The 25,978-nt window shown below is 41.1% G+C and overlaps 2 protein-coding genes across 2 annotated transcripts; both read left to right on the top strand.

The window, feature by feature from the left end:
* The first annotated feature begins 2,101 nt into the window (after positions 1-2,101).
* arhgap25 (Rho GTPase activating protein 25) lies at positions 2,102-14,982 on the top strand. Its single transcript, XM_073466271.1, has 11 exons — positions 2,102-2,297; positions 5,599-5,801; positions 7,155-7,242; positions 7,673-7,786; positions 9,233-9,437; positions 10,583-10,715; positions 10,850-10,923; positions 11,914-12,035; positions 12,507-12,661; positions 13,187-13,731; positions 14,120-14,982. The coding sequence occupies exons 1-11, from the start codon at positions 2,234-2,236 to the stop codon at positions 14,319-14,321; spliced, it is 1,905 nt and encodes a 634-aa protein (XP_073322372.1). The 5' UTR covers positions 2,102-2,233; the 3' UTR covers positions 14,322-14,982.
* Positions 14,983-18,313: 3,331 nt separating this feature from the next.
* Positions 18,314-21,934, top strand: bmp10 (bone morphogenetic protein 10). Its single transcript, XM_073466173.1, has 2 exons — positions 18,314-19,137; positions 19,624-21,934. The coding sequence occupies exons 1-2, from the start codon at positions 18,729-18,731 to the stop codon at positions 20,703-20,705; spliced, it is 1,491 nt and encodes a 496-aa protein (XP_073322274.1). The 5' UTR covers positions 18,314-18,728; the 3' UTR covers positions 20,706-21,934.
* Positions 21,935-25,978: the final 4,044 nt, after the last annotated feature.

Genomic DNA, 25,978 nt, shown 5'->3' with positions numbered 1-25,978 from the left:
ACACGTTTCTGGCTTGTTGTGCTTTAGAGGTACTTAGTCATTGCAGCAAACATGTGGGTCCAACTGTGATTAGACAAAGATTATCCTCTAATCAGCCGACCACTCATCAATCAACCAATCACCTCAGGCCGTCCATCATATTTGTGCACGTTCATCATTTTGTTTCTATCCAATCAGAGAAAAGAATTGATTTCTCCTTGTCAGTGAAAGCCAAACGGAATGTGGAGGTGTTGTTGTAAACCATGCACACCTGTTTCTGTACCTGGTGTTAAAGGAGAAAACAGCAATATGAACATCCATACAGTAGTCAGTGTAGCAGGGATGTCGAGGTCAGTAATCGCATAAAGCCGCTCATGAACGTGAGATTAATCAGGTCTTTTTGGAAACAGTTTGCCACCTCAAATTTCCTCTCACCATCCTGTCCTAAAATATATTTTTAAGCAAAGAACGGTTTTTTAACCAAAAAATTGCGTATGCTTCATAATGGCAATCAATTTAGGATGATTTTCATGTGTTCCCCATAATTGATTGTTACTCCATTCATACTTCTATTGTCATTTCCTTCACGTCTTTGGTTTGACTTGTGCGATCAGTCTTATGCTAAACTCTATCTTTCTTAAAGTATTTATTTTATTTACTGTAAGCAAATCAAATCTTTTCAAAGTTACTATATTGTACATTTGAGATGATGTTTAGAGACATGTTGAGTGTTCTTTAGTATTTTTGGTTAGAGGAATATTTAAAGTATTATTGCCATATAGGAGAGAGAGTGAGGACATGGCAGAGAAGTATTTTCTCTCTTTTCTTGCCGTGACTTTAGTGCAGTTGGGTGTTTTCTAGGCTCTTCCCTGGTAGCTGTCGTGTGTCAACTTCTGTGTCGCAGTGCACGTTAAGGCAACGCAGACACCCGTAGCACTGCGTTGCGTCGGCTCCCTTTGAGTAGACAGGAAGTTTCCAGAGAGTAACATAAAGACTGGGTGTCTCTGCATTTGTAGGTATCTTATATTTCCTGGGCTGGTTAGATGTCTGAGGTTTTAGCCCCTGCAGCTCTATACTGCCATTTGTCTGGTGTTACAGACGGCCACTAGAGAGAGCTGGAGCTCCTGTGGTTGGCCGGTTGAGCTTAACACTGATGCTGCATCTGAGCAGAAAGGTTTGACCCCTTTGTTACTGTTGTTCGATACATTCCAGTATCCCTAAAGTTAAGATTTGCTCACAGGGAGGCAGAACATAAGGGATAAACATACTATTATTAAAAAAAAAACCCTGATTGTCTTTCGTTTTGGCACCCAGGAAACACCTCTGTGCCATTTTTAATCAACACAGTGCCACTTTTCTGTTGTGAATCCTGCCCAGTGCTCAGGCAGGACCCTCTAAAAGGAATGTATGGGAGTTGTGACTGTCCCCACACACTGTAGGAGGATCCCCTTTGTGGACATTTTATTTTGTGGTTATAGATTCTCTTCTAAAGCTGTATGATTTCAGTATATTATTCTTAAACTGTGCAATGGTTTGTGTTGAGTTGTACATTTGTCTAGAGAAAAGTTGTACGCTGATGCTGAAATGTGCTTCGCCTTGGTTCAAAGAAAATTAAAGGTATAAAAAAAATCATGTGGTGTATTGTGTGTGTCACTTTGTTTCTTCCCTCTTGGTCTTCTTCCCCATTTTTGAAATAGACACCCACAGAGCAAATTTAGTTAGAGAAACATTACAAATGTGTATTCAAGTGTCAGTAGATGAAACCTTAAGCTTTGACCTTAAGATTCAACTTTTTGAACACTGAATCTCTGCTGTAGCCTCATTTGTCTCATGGCAGTCTGAGCTGGTAAGTGACACGCTCACTGACGGCCTCAAGCCTTGAGGTGAAAACCATTTCCTTTCTGAAGACACCCGTGGGGTTTTTTGTGACACCAGTCAACACTAGTCATTTGAAAACTCCCCACTACACGAAGGAGCCCTGCACCTCTCAGTGAATCAGCTTGGAAGCCATTTGTACATCGCACACAGAACAAGTATGAACATGGAAGTAAAGGCAACGTGAGGGGACGCGTTTTGAAGGGCTGAAAAAAGAAGAAGACAGATTAACACACAGGAAGTAGGAAGTGTGATCTGCGATATCTCCACTTTGTGTGTGTTTGAGTGTGTATAGGTGTGTGTGTGTGTATGTGTGTATGTGCTCCTGTGAGGTAAATGTGTGAAATGATACGCTGACCTGTGCTATGAGCTAAGGACAATGTCTCTGAAACTACCTCGCAACTGGGACTTCAGCACCTTCAAGGCTGAGACAGCTCGGATAGGTAAGCTGTGCTGCGTTCACTGTCAGCAGGGTGGATGCAACACTATCACTCTTCACTTTTTTGGCACTTTAGAGTTTGAACATTTAGCTGATGATGTCTTGTAGCAGTAAAATGAGATAAAATTCCTAATTTTCCAGGAAAACATGGGTAGTGCGGAGTAAAAAATGTATATCCACATGGAGGACAGTGCAGTTTATCTTCAAAAAATATAACCTTTTGCATATATATTAATGTTTTATTGGATATAATTCACATACCATCATGCTGGTGAATGAAAATGGGTGTTTAACGTAGAGAACATAAATCTGATTGTAACTAGTGACCAATTCTGCTGTTTCAAAGTGTGTGTTGTTTTTTTTTGAGCCTGTTGGAGGCTTTTCATTACGTGGTGATGGTTGAACACCTGTTTTTATTTCACACACATCGCTGTCATCACTAATGTAGAATGTATTGTTTCTGTATTACAACAAAGCTTCACATTTAAAACTTTAAAATGCATTTCTTAAGTCACTCAAAAGTACTTCCCTCTGGTTGCAATGTGACATAGACCAACCTATGTCTGTGGCTGTGTGTGCGCATTCAAAACTATGTGCAGTCATGTAATGTAAAGCTACCATCCAGCAGTCTAGACTTAGTCATACGGTGCTTACCACCCTGCTTTGCATAGGGTGGAATCAGTGCAGTAACATGCCTTGTTTCCTCTCAGGCTCAGATGGCACAACAGTTGCAACACTCTGATAAAAGAGGTGTGCACACAAGCAATGACTGGATGAATTAACTACTGTACACTCCTGCATCATCTTTGCTCCAGCTCTAATCACTTTAACAATCAGCAGTACTGGTTGTTAAGCACTGTGGGAGGAAGTTCCTACCTATAGTGCACTTAGTTTATCTGCTTCATGTTGACTGAATATCATATTATTGCTAATAATGAAAGCATACCCCGCTGAAAGCTGATGACATGGCAGCATTGTTTTGTGAACCATGACAGATGACAGACTTCATACTGTATGACTTGAGTTGACAGCAGGAAACTGATGCAAGAGCTCAGCTTCTGCAGAACTCTGACTGTGTAGCCGTCTTTGTGAAACTTTGTCCATATACTGCACATGGGAGTGTCTATCTATATGATGTCTGTGCAATGCATTTGTGTGCACAAACCAGTCAGTGTACGGGGGTGAATGTTGACAAACTGCCTGACCTTAACTCTTCCTGATGCAGTAAACTCAGCACTAAAAATGAAGCTGCATCCAGCAGCTGGTTAGCTTAGCGTAGCATTGACCCTAAAGACTGGAGACGGGGAAAATGCTAGCCTGGCTCTGTGTAAAGGGGACAAAATCCACCTACTGGCAGCTCTAAAGCTCTGTAATTAAGGGATGTTCCCAGGGTTCTAAGTTCCCAAGGTGCTATGCTTATAGGCTCCAGTGTTCCCTGGGGTCCTATGTTCCCCAGTTTAATATTCTGTTGACACACATTAACTCTCTTATTGAGTTTGGGTCAAATAACCCTAACATCTAACCCCAGAGCTGGGGAACATAGGAACCCCGAGAACATTGGAGCCTAGAAGTACAGTACCTTGAGAATATAGGATCCTGGGACAATTGGACCCTGCTAACATAGGACTCTGAGAACATAGGACATTGGGAACTTAGGGCCCTGGAAAAATAGGAATGAATCCCTAATTAAAACATTCTATCTTGTTTGTTCATACAAAAAGGGAAGTGTTAAGACTACAAGTTGAGGTGTTTGTTAAGAGGTGTTATGTCCTGGACTAATCCGTCAAACGTGTTTGTTAGCTTTTGAACCTCAGAGGCTCATGTAGACAGACATGAGTCTTAAATATGAAGCAACAGCCAGCAGCCAGTTAGCTTACCTTACCATGAAGATTGGATACAGGAGGAAAAACCTAGCCTGGCTCCATCCAAAGATAGGAAAAAAACAACACTTCAAATGCTCAGAACAAAAATGGCTTTTTCAACGTTTCACAATTAGTTTTTAGTGTTAGTGTTTATTATTGAGGTTTAGAGGTGCTGATAGGTTGATTTTGCAATCTTTGGACAGAGCCAAGCTAGCTGCTTCTACGTTTCCAGTCTTTATGCTAAGGTAAGTTAGACGTGTTATAAAGACGTCTTACAGATGTAAAACTGCACATGCATTTATGGAACGGACAGACCGCCACCAGATTAAATGTGAAATGCCTTTAGTTGTAGTTCTATATCTACATGAAAAGCCTCCACACAGTGGGAAAAAACAAATGTAATTCTTCCCTGTATTCGTCTTGATGTGACTCAAGACGTCAGAGTTGCACTTGACGTAAATTGTTTTCAATCGTGGGCACTGAACACATCTTTGAGGTGCTGTGGGACGATAGGCGCGTCACGAATTGAGGCTAGTTTAAAGGAGCTGTGTGTTTGTCAGCTGAGGGTGTGGTGTGACATCGGCCTCTGTGTGTGGGCTCACAGTTCCTCAACAGCAGTTTAAACTTTCCACCCATCAAGGGAGGGTGATGCTATTATAAATAGACCAAAGGACTATCAGACCTCTAGCTAGAGACCTTCAAAGTGTCGCTGGCCCTCCGGCAATGATGTGGCAGCTTCCTGTTTACCCCTGTGCGGCCCTTCTTCTTCTCTTCTCCTCTATCATCTTGCTTAACAGGACACGGTGAATTTAAGAACAACTGAGCAAGTGGGCTAAATCTCAATCCGGCTATCTCTGCAGTCCCACCACCCTGCGTGGCACTCAGACTGTCTCCATCTGACTCTCCCTTCTCTGGCCACGTAGACCTCTGCCTCTGTTCTTTCATAACTCCATTAATCCACAACATCATGGCCTCTCACAGGCACAGAGAAGTTAAGGGTGACAAGTGTCACTCAAGGTTGACATTCTTCAAAAAATTCAAAATAGGATGTGTCAGTTTCACTTCAAGTTTTAAAATAACTCAGTCCCTGACCTTTTTGGGTTGTTGTTTGTTGTTCAGTAGCCAGTCTCATGAAGACCACTGTGTTATTTGTGTCAAACAATCACAGCGGCATTCATTCACCTTCCACAGGAAGCTGGTCAGCTCAGACCGGCAGTTTCCTTTCAGCTCGAAACTGTAGAGGTGAAGAACAAAAATAGGCCACATTGAGCCTCAACCTTGATAGGCTGATACATATTCATATAAAAAGGAGGAAGTGTTCTGCTGCAGCTGAGTATAGCGCTGATGTTTTGATAATGTCTCACAGCTCAGGCTGTGACACAGCGCCTTGGGGATTGTTGTTCATGAAGCTTTTACCAACTGCTTTGTCGTGGTGTTTGGCAGCACGATCCAAGAGCGTGATACCTGGAGAGGGAGGCCCTGGGCCGGGCTCACCACGCTCCTCCAGGTCCATGGAGAGGCCGCTGAAGGCTGGCTGGCTCAAAAAACAGCAGAGGAGTTTAGTCAAGAACTGGCAGCAGCGTTACTTTGTGCTGAGGGGAAGCACTCTGACCTACCACAAAGATGACAAGGAGACCACAGTCCAGGTATGACACTGATTATATACGTTAATTATATTATAATGATTGTGTATTTTTTGTCCTCTTTTTGTCAACTTTTGCCATAAACCACATGTGCACATTATTCCCAAGACAATTCATGTAAAAAACACATATTCCGTAATCAAAAAGTTGTAATGACCTTTTGAATTTTGCACATGCAGTTAAAGTATGTTCATGTGTATGTATGTATGTATCTATGTCCTTATCACATGTCGATGCGGTACATCTTTTACTTTTAGTGATGTTATATGTAAAAACAAGCAAACCAACATTATATCACAACAACATTTATTATTTATTCTATATCTGAAGTTAGATTTTTTTGTATTAAACTTATTTTATATTCATAGATTCTTTATCAGAAATGTGTCCATTATCATTTCCCATCAACACCACAAACACTTTAGCTGTGGCTAACTTCTGCACGCTTCCTGTTGACAGACCAAATGATGCTTGAAGCCTCATGAGAGAGACCTTCTTCCACTGAAAGCGTTTTTTGAGTGTTTTATAACCTACTGGTTTACACTCATGTCTTTAACACTGGTCAACCTTCAGCCAAGACTCAATAGTCTTTGATACCATGCTGTAGATCTGTCTGGATCGATAATCGGTGTCAGTGTCATTACAAGCTGTAACTTCATATGTGGATAGCTACAACCATGTATTCAGGGAGCGTGGTCAAATTTGTAGACTATCTTAATGTGTAAAATATATATATACATAAAAAACACGAAACAAAACACAAAAACAAAAACTTCTTGCTGTTATTTCTTACGTTTTTGTTTGTTTGGCCTCTGTTCACCTCTCCATGTTTATGTGTTTGTTTTCTCCCTTCCTTCCGATTTACTTCCTGTTTAGAATTTAATGGTAGTGACACAGGAAGGGAGAGGAGCAATCGTGAACATGTGAAAAAAAAGAAAAGAAAACTTTATTCACCATTCAGGGACACTGGACAAGGGCATGCACAAGCCCTACGCATCATCTGGTTAATCGACAGGCTTTAAAAGCCACAGAATTCATGAGGAATTACTCGAGTTGTTTACGAAAGGGACTGTGGGTGGAGAATGGGAGATGGAGGAAGTGGGCTGAACCCATAGTGACCTCGTTAAGATCCCAAACTAAACAATGATTTTCATAAAGCCCTTGTGATACAAGAAACTGAGCCACACCTGCAGTGAAAATACCTACTGAGGCTTTTAAAACATTAATAAAACATGGGCCACATGCCTCTGTGGTAACTAAGTGAACTATAAGTAGTTGGTTCTTAATGTGCTAGACTTGACTGGATAATACACTAATGTGCTTTTTCTGTCTGTGCTCCTATATTTCGGTCTACAGGGAGTCATCCAACTGCGCTTCAGCAAAGTTAATGAACTCCCTCCGAACTCTGATGACCCTGGGAAGTACCTCTTCGAGATCATACCACGTAAGCACCAAATCGACCCTTTAAAGAGAGGAAAACTGACCTCAGGTGTTGTGTGGCATGTTTATTCCAGCACCTAGAGATGGTTTTGTGTGCAGCATGAAACAGCAGTGCTGTCTCTGATGGCCTGCCTTCATTGCCATTTTGTCATCTTTTGTCTTGTTCTTTCTTCATAAGTTACAGAAAAAACTCTCATTAACATTTCATGTACGTCAGGACTTTTAAATAATATACATTGGATTACATGTCCCTTTCTGTTAACGCTTACTTGCAGAGTAGGAAGACAGACAAACTACCAAGAACTGATAGCAATCTCAGTCTACTCTGGAAATCTTTAACTCAATTTCAGAGTTTCTGACACGTGGCTCTGCCCTGCAAAAGGTTTTTTGCTTTACAATGATGCATTTGTCCAACAATACCCATCATTTCACAGGTACGACTGGAGACAGAGAGCGATGTCCCTATGTGTTCATGGCAAACTCCCAGAGTGACATGGAGGAATGGGTCCGCACTCTGCGCAGAGTCATTGGAGTGCCAACAAGTGGAGGTTTAGTAAAACCTTATATTGTTTATGTATGACACTGCAGCTATATTTGACAAGACATTTCTAGAAATAAAAGGAATGGTTGAACATTTTAGGAAATACATTTATCAAAAATCATGTTTGTAGGCTATGTAACTTAAGCCAGCACCTGGTTAGCTTAGCTTTGCATAAAGGCAGATTCAGGGGGACAAAGCAAAAGTTGTGCAAAAGTTAAAAAGATGTGATTCTCGTCCATATTAGTGGGGCAATATGCAAGATATGGAAGAAATTGTGGGTTTAAAACATTAAAAAAAATAAATTAACATTATCAACAGAGTTTGAAGAAACAACAGTGCTGACGTAATGTCAAAGACATCTATGTATTGTGTTGCACAGTGTCTACTAAAGTTAGCGTGCTAAGCCCCGGCCCATCCTGTCTTGTGATACCACTTTGTACTGCAAGAGATGATAGTCTGATAGTAAAGCCCAACTGTAGTTTTGATTTGCAATTTTTACAAAAAATAAACTGTTCAGAAAGTAAATACTCTGACACCTATTTCCCTAATTAAACAGAAAATACAACTTTACACCTTCTGAATTCAAGTTTTTCTCTTTACCAAACTAAGTTGAGCTTAAAGGAGCAATAGATAATTATTGACCACTACTTGAATTCATGCTTAAAATAAACAAGAGGCATCATATCACTAGATATGAAACACTGGGGAAGTGTTAGTGTTTCAACTGCTAGGACAGGTGCTTTGAACCAGGACCAGGCTAGCTGTTTAGCATGCTAACCATGCTTTGCAACACAATACATGTCTGTCCACAATCACCTCTGGTTTGGTTGAAATAAATCCTCAATTCACTGAGTAAGATGTGAAAATATTCCAGCAGTAAGATCAGAGTTGATGTAAATCGCCTCTGTACTCTACCCCTTGTCCCTGTTTTGTGTCCAGCTGTGGTCGCAGTCCAGGCAGACCTCAGTCAGCTAATAGGACTGCTTAGCTGTACTGCTAACTGAGCTAACTTGCTATGAGCAGCTAGTCACAACAGCCAAAGATAGCTAGCAAAGAGTATAGTGAACAGTTTTGAAACAGAATGAAACAATTGAGATAAGGTATGTTTTAATCATTTTTAATTAATGAGTGTTAGTCGGATTTTGATACATTTGAGCAAAGTCAGGCTGGCTGTTTCCCCCCTGTTTCTAGTCTTTTTGCTAAGCTACTGTATGCTAACCAGCTGCCGGCTATATCAACCGTGCATGAGTAATGTCTTAATGTTCTCATCTAATTTTAAGAAAGAGAAATTGCTTTTTTCCTCAAACTACCAAAGAAAAAGAATAAACCAATATCTTAAGCCCAAAGTGTTTAAAGCACAGGCACCAGATGACAATCACTCAAAGATGATGTGAAAAGGACAATAAGGGTGTTCATCTGAATTTGTACAATGTCATGTCTTACCTCTCTGCAGTGTTTGGAAAGGGTCTCATGGACACAGTAACATATGAGCAACGGTTTGGGCCTCACACGGTGCCAATCCTGGTGCAGAAGTGTGTGGAGTTCATCAAAGAGCACGGCTTGGATGAGGAGGGCATCTTCCGCCTCCCGGGTCAGGACAATGCTGTGAAACAGTTCAGAGATGCCTTCGATGCAGGAGAGAGGCCCTCCTTCCCCAGGTAATGCACTCATGGTTGCCTCTGTACGGACTAGAGTCATGTGAACTTGACTTCAATATAGTATCACAATAATGTTTGCTTTATATTAAGCTGTACATCTTTATCTGATGCCACAAAATATGTCAGTTGTAGTATTGTGCATGTGTGTATGGTATACTACATGCATTTTGTGCAAAATAGGGTTATTCTGGTCGTTGAAATACACAGGAAATACTGAGTATTACTACTCATGATAACTCACAAGGAACAAAATGTCCGTGGAAATCAATGGAAGCCCTCTTTAAACCTGGTTGGCAAATGAATGTGCTTAAAAAGGTCACTGCTATATAAGGAGAACATGTCCTAACCTCAATCAATTGACAGCATCATCGTTTTTTTTTCTTTCTGAGAAAGCAAGGAGAGATGAGAGAGATGCAGAGCGGCTGATAGATTTCTGTCTGCTCAGAACTGAAGGCGATACCACATCCTGTTCTGGCAGGCAAAGAGGAGGAAGCCTCTATTACTCAACATCACAAGCTCCTCTGACAGAGCACTGTTGATTAAAACATCCATCTACCCTCACTTGTTTTGTCTGTTATCCAGTGTGAGCAGAGTCAAGGAGCAGCCAGCAAAGGCCACAGAAAAGGCCAAAAAGAAAACAAAGAGCTTTAGTGTTTTCCTCTTGGATTGCATTCTTGGCAGAGTTCAAACAACAAAACTGAATCCAAGCCCGCTGCTGAAGAGGGCCAAGTATGTCCAAGACCAGCAACCCTTAAGGACTTTGTAAAAAAGTACTGTGTTTATAAGACATCCCACCATGTGAATGCTTCTCATCCAGTCCAGTAAAATATTTACACAGATCTCTTCAATATGGAAAAACTCGAAGCTCACAGGCACTTAGAGTAAACACTTCATTAAAAAATACAAGACATTAAAATTATAACAGCAATTTATTTGTTCAAGTATGTGTAGAATTCATTGAAAATAAATAAATTAGATTCAAGCCAGGTCACCGGCATACAGTCGAGCCAACTGCATGACTATGATGTAGAGGGGAGGTTACAACTCAGGCAGTTATGTTCTGGTAAAATGATGCATTGTGTTAAAGGTTAAGAGTCAGTTATACTGTAAGTGCATGTTCATTTGATATGTGTCTGTTTCCGCAGTGACACAGATGTCCACACGGTGGCGTCACTGCTCAAGCTGTACCTGCGGGAGCTGCCTGAGCCTGTGGTGCCCTGGACTCAGTACCAAGACTTCCTGGACTGCACCAACATGCTGGACACCAGCAGCTCAGAGGTACAGTTAATTTATTTAGGATCTTCTACAATATGTCTGAATATTATTTGATTGTGTGCATACATTGTGTGTATATGAAGAAGTGCTACTATGATATGTTGAGTGTGTGTGTCCTTTAATCTCTCGCATCTCAGGGTTGGGAAAAGCTGGAGAAACAGATTGCTCTCCTCCCCAGAACCAACTACAACCTTCTTAGTTATGTGTGCCGGTGAGTAGAAAGAGTAGACAAAGCACGTTTCCAGTTATTGTAATCACAAATAAAGCATTTTTTGTGTAGTGACTTTTATTTATGTTAATGATACAAATTAGCTGAAAGAAACATGTTGTCCTAAAAAACAAACCTGACCACCACACACTCAGAGGAGGAGGTTATGAAGCCCATTTGTGCTAGTTAAGAAAAAAACGCTGATGACAATTTAGCCTCGATTAAAAAAAAATAAATATTCACATTGTAAGACATACTTATGAGATAAAAAGCCAAAATTGTGAGAAAAAAGTCTTTACTTTTTATCTCATTATTTTGACTTCTTATCTCATTATTTTGACATTTTATCTCATTATTTTGACATTTTATCTCATTATTTTGACATTGTATCTCATTATTTTGACATTGTATCTCGTTAATTTGAGTTTTTATCTCATTATTTTGACTTTTTATCTCATTATTTTGACTTTTTATCTCATTATTTTGACATTGTATCTCATTATTGTGATATTTTATCTCATTATTTTGACATTTTATCTCATTATTTTGACATTGTATCTCGTTAATTTGACTTTTTAGCTAATTATTTTGACTTTTTATCTCATTATTGTGATATTTTATCTCATTATTTTGACATTTTATCTCATTAATTTGACTTTTTATCTCATTATTTTGACATTTTGATCTCATGATTATGACTTTTTATTTCACTATTTTTACTCTACACTATTCACTACAATGGAAATATTTTTTCTTTAATTGCCCCCAGCAAAGTTAAGGTCATAACTCAAAGTCTGGGACAAAGCATTATAGGACATACCAAGGGGGATGCCCCATAATTGGAAAGACTTCACGAACATGTCCTTGACCATGACATTTTACTGTACATCTACCAGATCTCACAAAGGCCTTCTGTTTCAAAACATTGGCCAGATGTTCAGAGATCAGTTTTCCCCGTATCTGTTGTGCTGATCGTGTCTTTTTGTTTCACAGGTTTTTGTTTGAGGTGCAGCTGCAATCCAAGGTGAATAAGATGAATGTGGAGAACTTGGCTACAGTGATGGGGATTAACCTGCTCAAACCTCAGATAGAAGACCCAATCACTGTAATGAAGGGTAAGAACGCGTCACTGAAGTGTCCTGAGCCAACATGTTGGCAGAAGTGTGCTCTCTGGTGACCTTTAAATGCTGTTTTGAAAATTGTATTGCTCTCCTTTTATCTAAATGATTTGTGACTACTAGTCTTATTAAGCAATCGCAATAACATGTGGCAATACTGCCATATGACTACATCCCTTTTTTTTAGCAACTGAAAACAGACTTTTACAAAAAAAGATCTCACAAATTAGGAAGGCATGTCTCATTTCAATACCCTTGTAATTGTGACACTGATAAAGTAGCAAAAAACATGTGCCACTTCATCAGTTCCTTAAACTTTACTTACTGTCACTACTCGTTTTTTAAACTACCACTGTGATATGTCTGTGCCTGTGACTGAAGAAAGTGAATCAAGTATTTGGACAAGAACCTGAAGATAAGACGTTTTGATCGTAATCTTTTCTCATTAGTGTTTGTTTTTCTTCACAGCGACTCCACAGATCCAGAAGCTGATGACAGTGATGATCAGACAGCATGAGACTCTGTTTCCTCTCTCCAAAGACGTGCTCCCCTCCCCTCCCTCAAAGAAGGCCGAAAGCCAGAAGAACACTCCCCGAAGCTTCGTGGGCTGGGAGTCTGCAGAGGTACGAGCAGCTGACCTCACATAAAGCTGCTGTCATATTTCCAATGTTCTGTTTTTAGGGCATGCTCTGGTGTTACACAAGCAGCAGGATGTATCCTGAAAACAGGACAATGTGATGTCCAATGGAGAAAAGGACACATGCCAGAATATCCAAAAAAAATTCTGTTAACAGGAGGAAGTTTTAATGTTTTTAAAGTAAACTAACTGTAGTTTATTATTAAATGGACTGATATGAGAGTGGTATTGATCTTCTCATCTAACTCTCAGCAAGAAAGCGAAATTAGTTGACCTTCCAAGATTAAACCACCAGAAGATAAACTATTTACAACTCTATACAGTCTGCTGTGGTATTAGTAGGCCTACAGTACCTGCTGGCATAAGTACTACCATGTAGTACTGGTGCTACTACTTAAAGGACCTGGGTGCTGCATAAAATACTGATTTGTCTGAAAACACATATGTAGTAATATAAATATAGTATGTGTTATTATTCTGCAGTTAATTTTCTGTTTTGTGTTTGTCTCAGATGGGTGATGCATCTCTGTCTGAGTCTCCGGAAGAGGAGGAGGACAATGACAGTCCAGGTCCAGACAGAGGAAGCTGCAGCCCCCAGTACCTCCCTCAGGAGCCTCTCTCCCCTTCCTCAGATGACTGGGCCGGAAGTCCCCGTAAACGTACTCAGACCCTGCCCACCTTCAACTGTCCTCTCACTGGGATGGCAGCCAAGACGGACGCCCTCAACCGGTGGAGTCGCATTCAGGAGAGCACCGAGGAGAAGAGTGGGACATTTGCTGAGGATATTTTTAAGATACTGGACTTGCGGAGTTCAGGTTCATTGTTCGGGGGGTCTCAGATCAGTAACAAAGAGGGAGAGGATAGGTTAACAGCCAGGAGAGGAAGTGATAACACAGGTTCTTCTCCTGCTGCCCCCCAAAAGCCTAACAGTGACTCCCGGCCTGCCCCGATGCTCACTCATCAGAAGAGTGTAGGGAGTCTGACAGTGAGCGGTTCAGTTCAGCAGGTCAACAGCAAGTCTGAGCAGAAGAAAGATGACCAGCAGCTGATAGACAGGTGAGGAATCACAGTTACCACTGTTACTAATGTAAAAATGATCTTTCCAGGAACCTTGACAACCTTGAGGTACTCAGGGTATCCTAAGGATTTTGAAAGTTTTTGTAATTGCAAGTGTTATAGCAACCCAAGGAGAAGCAAGCAGACCTTCATTATACCATGAAAATTGTCAAGATTGAAGCAAAATACTGATGTGTCACCTTTGATCTTGTACACACTGCATAAAATGTGTTTTCACAACTAATTTAGTTTCATATTGAGTCACAGGAAAAAGGAAAAGAAAAAGAAATAGTTTTGGCAGTGATGAAAACTGATGGACATCCAGAGTCGCTTCCTGAACTTTTTGCTGTACATCTGAACCCTGTGTGTCTCTCACGGTCTCTTGCAGTCTGCAGCAAGAGAACAAGGAGCTGAGGGCCACGGTGGCAGAGCTCCAGTCTGCTCTGGAGGCAGATCGCCGCCGTGTGGCCGCTCTGGAGATCTGCCTGAGAAATGCTGAGCGCAGCCGAGATGAGGCTCAGAGACGCAACGAGGAGCTGCAAAGAGACGTTCAGCAGTTCCTCGCCAAACAGTCACAAGCTCCCACCTAATGGTCATTTTCAGACTCACTAGTATATGGATTCATGACTTTGTTAACCTCAACAAAGCAATTTTCACATGAACTGGTTATGTAATACTATCCACCTCCAGTGGGGTGCTGGATATTTTCTATTTGAGCCCTGTTTCGTCCGCAAAATAAATTATTGGCTCATTTGTTTGTGCCTCTGAATAGAGATATAAACAGGGTTTAATATCACTATTCACATTAAAGACTTGAGCACAAGTTTGTTCCTCCCTGCTGCAGAAGTCATCTCACTCTATATGAACTGCTGTGATCTGGAGCTGTTACATAGGATATGCATGAAAAGACCCTTTGATCAGAGATCAGCTGGACTGAATGATGTTAATGGTGGACAGTACAAATGCCATGTGTCATATATGGAGTTCATTTCAGTCGTAAATTAATAAAACAGCACAAATTGAAGTCTCTTTGTTGATATATAAATGAATTTCACACCACATATTTATATAAAAACAAATCAGTTCACCTTTTGTATTTGTACATCATTGCTAAAAAGCAGTGATGACTGCCTGAACTGAAAAAGGTTAATCAGGCCTGAAAGCAGTGGACATTGTATATGATGGTAAAATACACTGGCAGGGTTAAAGTGACACGGCAGACCTTTATTAAAGTCCCCTTCCAGTCTAAAATGTGTTTTTTCTTCTTGTTGCTACAGTTGGATGTTTGAGCTTCAGTTCGTAGAATGATGTATGTGCAGAGTTCGACATTAGAAGGCTGTTTTCACATTCATCTGCTCAAAGTCTAAATTTTCTCTGCGCTCAATGAAAATCCGAATTTAAGGGGCGGGCCTGAGAGCACGATTTGTGACATCACAAGTAGTTTGGAGCCAATCCTTGTTCAACATGCAGCATACACAAGTGTAATGTGGAAACTCAAAGCCTCCAGTGCACATACCTTGAGTCTGGACTTTACAGTTAAGTAGGAGACATCACCTGTGAAGTCTTTAATCATTTGAAATGACACGTTTGCATAATCATAGAGGCAGAATATATTTTAATAAGAGAGAAGGAGAAGATGCAATGTTAAGGATTTCAACATGATTATAGATTCCTTTTATGTTAAAACCATATAAGTGCGGTGTACAGTGTTTTACATAAATTTATTTAAGATCTTAAATGCTAAATATCTTTGACATGCAGGACTGTGAGTCTGTGCTTAGCGAAACAGCAGTGATTTGAGCTACTGTCAGCGTGCTAACATGGTCACAATGACCACGCTAACATGCTGATGGTTACAATAATAAGTATAAGTAGCACTAAACATCAAGTGCAGCTAGCGCTGATGGGAACATCAGTAGTTTTGCATGTATTTAGTCATAAACCATGGTAATGCACATGGTGAATATATATTGTCTGAACAACATTCGCATTCACAGAGCCAAGCTGATAGCATGTCAAAAAACAGATATAACTATGATTCACCTCCAAGAATGCAGTTTGTTTGATTAAAGCTGAATTAATCAATATTTTTTACATCAATGAAGACTCAAACGACTGGCAGCAGCAGCTCTTTTCAGCAATAAACCTGCTGTGCTACCTCCCCATGAAACCGCACACTCAAAATTAGTGACTAGCTTGGGATCATAGTGGAGCATTTAGCTGCTATAGCCACACTTTTCCCAGTGAGTGACCAAATCAGAGATTAACGGAGTGAATTTTGGCTGTAAATATGTTGGGTGGCCAAATATATGCCTCTAAATAAATGCTATCTTAGCTCTGCGTCTGCTGGACGTATAGGCTAACAGACAACCCATTCGTCCTGATGACTTTGTGGTAGTATGTCAGGTGGTGTGTTAGTTTTCAATCCATTTTCCATCCTAAAAAACAAAGCACTGTAGGGGACACACATGAAAATCATAAAGTCTGGATATTGTATGTCAGCACAAAATTTTGTGTTTTGCACGGCTAAATCTAAAAATAGCCACTCTTCCCTTCATAAATCCACTTTTTTTTTTACACACTGAGGTCCATAATATAGACCATATGTACGAGACTGACTGTGTGAATGTATGTGTGTGCAAAGAACATTGCCATTATCGAGCCTTGCGGCCATCAGGAAGATGTGATAGTCTGTTGCGGCAGCAGTTTAACAGTGTGAGAGATAACAGCATGTCTGTCAACTGTCAGCTGAGTGGCAGAGGCAGGAAAAGCTCATTCTTTCCCATCTCTGTGACGCACCACAATCAGGAGTGTATCTGCAGGTCACACAAAGAAGCTCAGGAATGACAGTTGTGTAGTGGAATAAGGGGTTCAGGTGATGAACGGGTCACTTATTCAAAACTGTGGAGGAGTCAGACTGAGTCATTATTATTCTCATCAGAAAATATCTTGTGCTGTTCTGCTTCATGTACAGTATATCCGTACATTCAGTAATGACTAAGGATGTTGAAAGTCTTTCTCCACGAGCCACCCAGTTCCCATAGCCTTCACATATGACTGTCTCTTGATATGACTAATCAAGAGGAATGTCTTTAAAAAAAATTCAGTGTCTCTGAGAATGTGCCTCTTCTATTCTTGCGTTGTACATCCTTGCATGGAGCCTCTTATGCCCAGATAACCCATTTAAGACACAGTGTCCAATTACCAGAAGAGGAAGTACGCTCAGAACATTTGAGTGAGCGCAACAGGGGGGTGATTACTACTTTGTCAAAGACAGAGTTGGTAAGTTATTTATGAAGCATTTTTTTGTTATATTTGAAGAACAATCAATACATCATATGCTCTGACAAAAAAAGAAGAAGAAAATAAAATAAATCTGGTGTCTGTGGCTGTGGAAGGCCTCTAAAAAGCCTGTCCGATCATTTCATTCAAAAAGAAGAAGAAGAAGAAGAAGAAAAGATTTAATGGCCCGCTCTCGCACATTTTGACTGTGCACTCATTACATATGACTGTCTTCCACATGGCTAGGTGAATATATTGCTAAAGCTTTAGTGAATTAGCTGCACACAATTAGCAGAGAAAGTAGAGTTCAAATGTCCATGTTCTTTATGGCAATGTTAGGTGTTCACTTACATGTAAATGAGACATGAGGTAGTTGTATACGGTTAGCGATGACAAGGATATACAGCCCTGAGACTGAGGAACGAGTCGCTGTGGCTGTGACACACTTGTTCAGCAGCTAACCCAGTGACGTTAGCAAAAAGCATGCCAGGTAGCGTTCTTGGACTGAGGTACGTTAGTTGCTATTTTGCTTGTGTTTAATATGATTAAGGCATTTAACAGAGTTGTTTATTTATGTATTTTAAATTAAACTTTTTGAACGTAGCTAACTATCTGCTAACACACATGTCCCAGTTGGGGAAGTCATTGTATTCAGGCATAGTGCACTGTGTTTTGGAGGAGTTGCTTTGGAGGAAGGCTTGAATTCAGAAGGGGATGGGATTTTTTTTCGGTTGGATACCTTTAAAAAATCAGGTTGCTCTTGCTGGTTTCATTCTTTAAATCCTACCGACCCAAGCTGCAAAAGAGCATGAAGGATTAACTTGAAATGTTCTCGAGAGTCAGCTCAGTATCTTTCACCCTTGATCATTAAGGCCTCACACCTCATTGCATTTCAATTTCATTTGGACAAGAGTTGTCTAATAGATATATCCTGTTACATACAACAATATCAACAGACCCTTGGTGTATTTTGTCAAAAAGAAATGGTCAATGGAGCCTAGACAGCAGCCCACAGAACTCCACCATTTACAAAGCAAATAAACAAATGAAGAATATCAACCCTGGAGCACCCACCCAAACAAAATAGCGCTTCCACAAGGAAGAGGCTACAGGACAGTGTTTACAAAATCCTCATTAAGGAAGTTGTGAGATAACACACGCTCATGTGCATCACACAAAGTTAAAGGCTTGCACGCACGTACACACACACACACACACACACACACACACGAGCAAAGAGACCATAAGCACTGAGCCCTGCAGAGCCCACCATATCATAGATAAGAGACAGAAAGAAAGAGCTGGAGAGAAGAGAGCAGAGCACAGAGAGAGACTGACACAGGAGAGGACACAACAGAGATGACTCGGACGGACAAAGCCAAGCCTTGGCCACCCTGTCACCGGAACTGCAGCCCTGTCGCAAAGGACATCAAAAGGTGTGCGTGAGAATAAATGCTGTGAGATCTGGGAGAGGGCAGCAGGAATACTCACTCCTGCAGGGAGGCTCACACTGGTCAGTGCAAGGGTCAACAACACCACTGTCTACTGCCGGGAAACCAGAACTTTCTTAGCCAACAGATGAACTGACAACGATTTACAGTAACCTTTGGATTAAGGCGTTCAGGGATCACAATCATTTGTTCATACTGTTGCATCAGCCCATCCATTGATAACCCCAGAGGCTATAAAATAGAAAGCTGCAGATTGTTTTTCCCATGGCGAGCGTTTGGGTCTCTCAACTGGGAACCATCTGCAGCTCCAAGACTTTGCTCTTGCTGTTTTCCATCCTGCTACTCCAGCGGCCTCTCTGTGGAGAGACCAGCCCGATCTCAAGCACCCATCAGAGGCATCGCCCTGCTCCGGGGCTGGGAGACGGGCACGGAGGGGTGGTGGATCCATCACTGCTGGAGCAGGACAGCAACATGAGCATGCAGAGCCTGCTGGAGAGCCTGAAGGAACAGTTCCTGCGGACTTTCAACCTGTCTGGCTTGGGTCCTCCTCCCCTGCCTCTTGGAAGCACTCGAGAAGAGCCACCTGAGTACATGATGGAGCTCTACAACCGTTTCGCAAATGACCACACTGCCATGCCGACAGCCAACATCATCCGAAGTTTCAAAAATGAAGGTAAGGCTCCTCTGCTCCATATGGTGATGCCCTGTTGATTAAAAACTACTTTTCTTTCTTCATTGCTGCCATGTTTATCGAACACTTTCATTTCACTTTCAACATTTTCAATTTAATATAATACTTATCAATATAATACTTATTTTCCTCATTACTGCAAAGCCAAAGAATGTAAGTAATGAATCTCAGAGCAAGCGTCTCCTTGTATATATGTACTGTTTCAAGTAGACTGTAGCTTCAAGTATGTACTAACAAACTTTTTGCAATGTTTATATCAAAATGCTATTTTTTTCTAAAATGGAACAGCTTGCATTAACATTGTGATAATAGTTGAATATTTTCCAATTAGGGATGAGATTGAAGACAAATCCTCAGTGGGGTTAGATTTGGATAGGTTTAGAGTATGTTGCTGAACTCAAACGAAAACCTCAAAAAGATTGTACCAAATGTACCGAAGTTTAACTATGACCATTTTTTGTACTCCAGATTCATCTCCCAGTGTTGTGGGTGTTGGAGGAGTGAGGCGTCACCCACTCCTCTTCAATGTGTCAGTCCCCCATCATGAACACATCACAGCAGCAGAGCTTCGCCTCTACACCCTTGTCCAAAATGACCGCCACCTCTATGCTGGTGTCGACCGCAAGGTCACTATCTACGAACTGGAATCGCATGATGGAGATGACAACACGACTGATGAGAGCACCGTGCGAGGCGACGGATTCAGAGGAGGAGGAGAGCGGACAGAGCTGGTGGAGTTGGCTTCACGCCAGGTCTATGGCACCGATAACGGCTGGGAGGCCTTTGACCTCACTGCTGCTGTTCAGCGCTGGCGCAAATCCGACAGTAGCACTACACAACGGTTGGAGGTGCACATCGCCAGCATGGTTAATGAAGATACTGTTCAGGGTATGACAGAGGACAACAAAGAAAAGGATCTACCTGAAGGGGACATGAAGATTGACACCAGCCCTGAGGAAAAACACAAACCTCTGCTGATTGTTTTCTCTGATGACCAAAGCAGTGATCACCGTGATGACAAGCGTGAGCTGAACGAGATGATTGACCATGAAACTTCAAACATGGTTCTCCAAAACGACTTGGGGACAGGCCTGAATGGGCTGTGGGGGGAGATGGGGCAGGACAGGTATGAGGGTGATGAAGAAGCTGGGCCAGATGAAGAGGACCTCATCCAAATGCGCTCCAATCTGATCTACGACACTGCATCCCGCATTCGTCGCAATGCCAAGGGCAATCACTGCAAGAAACAATCTCTGTATGTAGAGTTCAAAGATATTGGATGGGACAGTTGGATCCTCGCGCCCACCGGTTACGATGCCTTTGAGTGCGCTGGCATTTGTTCCTTTCCATTGACGAAGCATGTCACACCTACCAAGCACGCCATTGTCCAGACGTTGGTCAACATCAACAGTCCTCAAAAGGCGGCACGGGCTTGCTGCGTGCCCACCAAGCTGGACCCCATCTCCCTGCTGTACCTTGATGACACAGGTGTGGTCACCTACAAGTACAAGTTTGAAGGCATGGTGGTGGCTGAGTGTGGCTGCAGATAGTCCATGCTTTGAGAGAGTTCAACTCTTTGTAAAGTCTTACAGTATGAGGAAAGACAGAACTACGATAAGCTGAAACAGGAGGTAAGCCAAAACTGTTTTCAACAAAAGGACAATTGTTGGAACCTCTGTTACTCAACGAGATTGGAACTGGTTTAAATGAATGAGTGTGGACATGTGTATGTTTTAAACTGCAAAACAGAAGCAAGTGCTTCATCTTACTTAGCCAAGGGCATGAATACCAGTTGCCATGAGTGTGTGCTACAGATCTTCAGTCAACTGTTGCCAGCAGTGACACTAAGGTGTGTCCTCATACTCACAAGAGCACAAAGGCACAAGACTTCCCAAAGGACCAAACCAAGCACATCCCACTGTGTGTGCGGCCTGGTGGGAACTAGTGGGTCAGTTGTCCCCCTCCTTCTCCTTCCCCCTGACATCTGTCTTCCTCTCTACTTATCTCTGGCCTCCCCACTTGATGCAAACACTAATCAGCACTTCATGTGTCCTGGCGCAGTGAAGTGACCTCCCTGAGGCAACCTGACAAGACATGAACTCTCCAGGCTCACCTCCTGCCTCCTGCAGCCTCCTGATACGTAGGCGCTATGCAGAGGTCCTAGTGGCAGGGTTATCTATCCCAACCCTGTTTCCCACTTCACATGCCTCTTTTCCACTCCCTCAAGCTACAGCGATAGCAAGGTGTGGGGGATTGAGAAACATGTATACCACCACTCAGGACGCCATTCTGGGCAACATTTGAGGTGGTCGGACGGGGGAGTGGGACAGCACAAGGGGGCAGGGGTTGTCCACATTCCTAGGCAACAAACAATCTTAACTGGCTCAACTCACTGACCTAGCACCATATGCCCTAAACGTATCTCCAAGTTGAGCCATATATTAAATTTATGGTAAAGATGGCCTTTTTAGGCCAAAATCAAGTATGGAAAATGGGACACTTTGTTGCATTCTCTTTATGGATACTGAAAGGAAATACAGTTACAGAAATACAGTTTCTTTTGTTTAACGCCTTTTGATACCTCTGCTGCTTGTGTCAAAGTAAAGACTATTTATTGTTCTAATTTATTAATTTTTACAACAGAGTAGATGACTATATATGTACATTTGTAAGTTACTTAGTGTAGAGCGGGTTTTGTATCCATGACAATGCATTTGCAGCACAAAATGAATTTTGTTGAGAAGAGAAATGGTAACAGTTTTTAAAAATAATAAAGAACAATTACTGAACAAATCCTCAATCAGCAGTCTCCTTAACTATGAATGAATCTGTGATCTTACTGTTTAAGAAAGTTTACACACCATGTTGCTCAAAATGTCACTAGGATTATCTCATATTAAGATGAATGTAAATATTTGGAGAAAGAAATACCAAACCACATTCATATTTTCCACATTTCAAAGCACACTGGCCTGTCAGCTTTCCTTTCCATTATTTTTTAGGAAGAAGCTGCCTGACCAATGATATAATGCATTGCTTACATTCAGATCATTCAGTGGCGCAGTATCAGCTCACAGGTCATAGTTCATACATGACACGCAAACAAAGAACCCTGGGAAACTGAGTGGAAGGCCCGCTAATGAACAAAATGGATGGCCTGCTGTTCACACTGACAGCGAGCAGATGCAAACAGCTCTAATGGACAACCTGTTCATGGAGAGAAAATGTGAACAAAAACAAAGATCTGCACTCAAGTATATTTTTTCTTCTCACCTCATCTTCTATGAATGTTACACCAGATTGCAACATTTTGTGCTAAAGTATCAACAGACACTGAGGATAAATAGAGGATACAGATCAGACTCATTCATTCAAAACTTTCTACTATTTCTTTGTTGTTAGGAATGTGTGTCACACTTATGTTCTGTGACAGTTAAGATGCTTATGCACTCTGTGCAAGATATGGATAGCAATGCAAAGACTGAACTGTAAAGTGCTTAAGTACAGATCTAGGAGAAAATATGGTGTTTATATCAGAGATGACTGAATAAATGAGCTGGAGATAGTTAGCTGAACTTGCATAAAGACCGGAAGCAGAAGGAAACAGCTCGCTTAGCCCAAAAGTAAAACGAAATCTGCCTACCTGTTCCTTTAAAAAGTTCACTAATTAACATGCTAATCTTGTGTAATTCATTCAATAGAAAATTAAGTTAAAAAAACAACCCTTTGTAGTTTTATGAGAGGTCACATCCTGGACTTCCTTTAGAGATGCTGGTCATTAGGCTGCATTAACTTGCTAGCAATGTCCAATGTTTGTAGCCTTTATGCTATGCTAAGCTAGCTGTCTGCTTGCTGTAGCTTCATACTTAATAGAGCAAATGAGCATTTCCTTTGCAAACCATGACCAATGTTAATGCAGTTATTATATAGACTAATTTAGCAACAGTTTACAAGAATGCGGTTTAAATAATAATAATAATAATAATGTTAATGATTATGTAATGCTTCTGCATACTTCCTAATGTCCTGTTCTTTGAAAATGGTTAATTAATTTCCATACATTAAAATTCATTCAAACAGTGTATTGTAGCTGAGGTTGCATCTCTAGAAGCGTACTACAATCATGTTGGCTCTTTTATAGCTTCCTCAAAAATTCTTTGGCAACAGCCCACTAATGACAAGTGCACTGAGAGGTTTCAAAAAGCAAACAAGTCGGGCTGTCTCATGTAAGATGGGAGCAGAGGTCGTCTAAAAATGGCTACAGACCAGAGGGCAAGAACCCCGGTTACTGTGACAACAGGCGGCCTCAGCTATGTAAGACTCACTAATTGAATATTTACAGATTGCTGGAAGAAATATGAATCTGGCCTTTGTCACTGAATGGCAAACTTTCAGGAAACATGGTGAAATAGGAAGTTTTTAGTGTTTGCTCGGACGATAAGGACTGGTGGAGAGCGCTCTGTGTTTTGTCTCTCTCTTGTTTTGACGTGGCTTCATCTATCGAAAGTTAGTTGTCTGTTGTTATGCAGAAGTTTGTGGAGGATTTAGCTTACGTGATTAACTCAGGAGCACACCTACCAACAAATAAACAAAATAAACAGCTCCCAATGTACAGACAGTGCAAAAGTGCCTCAAAATCCTGTAATGCTCTTGTTCTTGACATCATGACGTCGGCTGCGGACGACTGTGAACGTGTGTTTTGGTGTGTGTCATCCTGAAATGCATGACTCGCCCCAACTCTGACGTGGGGTCTGTAATAGAGCCTGATTGTTTCCGTTTTGGGTCACATGTTTATCATTCCATCTCTTGGCAACATCACCACCCAGTGCTCATCTCACAGTCTCTCCTCAGAGCCCTGCATTTCCCAGGAAAAGTACACTTTGCTCAGCCGTCGTCATGACCACATGCAAAAGTGCCTCCAAATGTGTAAACACCTTTTGAGAATTTGTATTCGACTCTGACGTTGCGAAATTTCGAAAAGCCCAATGAAAGAGTAATGACAAACAGATGTTCGGTGTAGTTCACATGCTCTTGCAGGCAAAGAAATATTACCCTCGGACTGATTTCTCAGCTAAATTAGTTCCTTGCAAAACAAACCGTGCATCTGTCATTCTTCAAGTAATGACATTTTTATCAGGTAGGCTGCTGTGTGTGATAAAAATCTAAATTATGTGTGTTGTTTTGTAACATGAAATCATGCTAAAAAAAACTGTCAGAAGTAAAGTTCCCTCTCTACAAGATTTACACTTGAGTCATAAACTGTTGGACCCCATGTCGCACTGTGATGAATCGTTGAAGCTTGAACAAGCTCAAGTGATTAACTCACCCTTTTCCATGTAAAAAGTAGAAAATAACTGTTATAACTGTACTTTAAGGGTGTGGATGAGAACGCCTCTGTTGTTATAAAAAACAATGGTAACCAAAGGTAACACGCAAATAGTGACTGAAAAACTTCACATTTGTTAAAACATGTGGCTTTAATGGCTTAGCCAAATCCCTGTGGAACCAGTTTAGAGTTCAAATCAAAGGGCATACAAATCACTAACTACAGGAGCGCACAAGCAACCTGAACCTGGGGTGAACAACAACACCACAAGTCTGTGTCCTGCTGTCTCATGTTTTCACATGCTTGTTAAGTGTCATCTTTGGCTCAAATTACGCAACAGTTTTGGCGGAAAGAGGAAAGCTCACATTAAATATTTACATTACTCTTACACTGTAGAGAGTTCCACCAAACTATTGAGGTTTTGCAAAAACAAAAGAGTTACTTTCCTGCCAAGAGTCAGATTAGAAGATCGATACCACTCTTGTGCCTGGATGCTGCAGCCAGCAGGCAGTTTAGCTTAGCTTAGCATAAATATTAGACACAGAAGGAACATCTGTCACCAGTTAACATGTTACAGAGAGCTGAAGCCACGCCTCTTCTGGCTTTCCTCATGGGACCTTATTTCGGAAAATCTTTGTATGTGAGTGAATGAAGAGAGACAAATAATGTTTTGATACCGCTTGAATTGTGTCATGATTGACACATATGATGTTTGTCAATTTAAAAGATAATTTTTCAACTTGAGGAAGTCGCAGCTTGTCATAGAACTAATTAAATATAAGACTATGCTGAGCAAGACGAGGTAGTTCACTGAGCGGTTTAACACAAAACTAGATGATGTTTTACCTTAATTACGACAAACTGCGACTTTATTGACTTTCCATTTACAGCACACACTTCAGAGTGTTATCAATCTTCTCATCTAAGTATCAGAAAGAAAGCAACTGAGTGTATTTCCTGAAAATGTAGAGCTTTAAGCTAGAGCCCGACCGATACTGGATATAGTAAAGAAATTCTGATATCGATATATCGGCCAATATTCTTTTATTCACAGAATATACAAATAAAAGTACAGTTTTTGCAGTGATCCCTGAAATGTGGCTTACAAAAACCGGTGACAAAGGTATGTACCTAATGGAGGCAGGATAGGCCACAGTTAAACAACACTTGATGACATCACTTCATCGGAACAGAAATGTTCGCAGGGAAGTTTATAATTATGAATTACCCAAAGTATGTTTTTCTGCATTATGATCTGCAAAAATAAAGGTTTTCATATTGGTACAAATCAGACAAAATATACACCGATATATCTGTGAAAGGCCAACATCGGCCAGTAAAGCAGTTGGTAAATGAGTGAACATCTGCTGACTGCAGACATTCACCCAGATTTAAAGTCTTCCCCTTGACTACACATACGATCAGTAGAGATCAAAAACTGTCACATATCACCTGCCTACAATATGAAAGTCCATCCAGAGACACACACATGTCACA

This window comes from Pagrus major, chromosome 5 (assembly GCF_040436345.1).
Source record: "Pagrus major chromosome 5, Pma_NU_1.0".
NCBI classification, from domain to species: Eukaryota; Metazoa; Chordata; class Actinopteri; order Spariformes; family Sparidae; genus Pagrus; species Pagrus major.
This window is presented reverse-complemented; position numbering and strand designations above follow the sequence as displayed.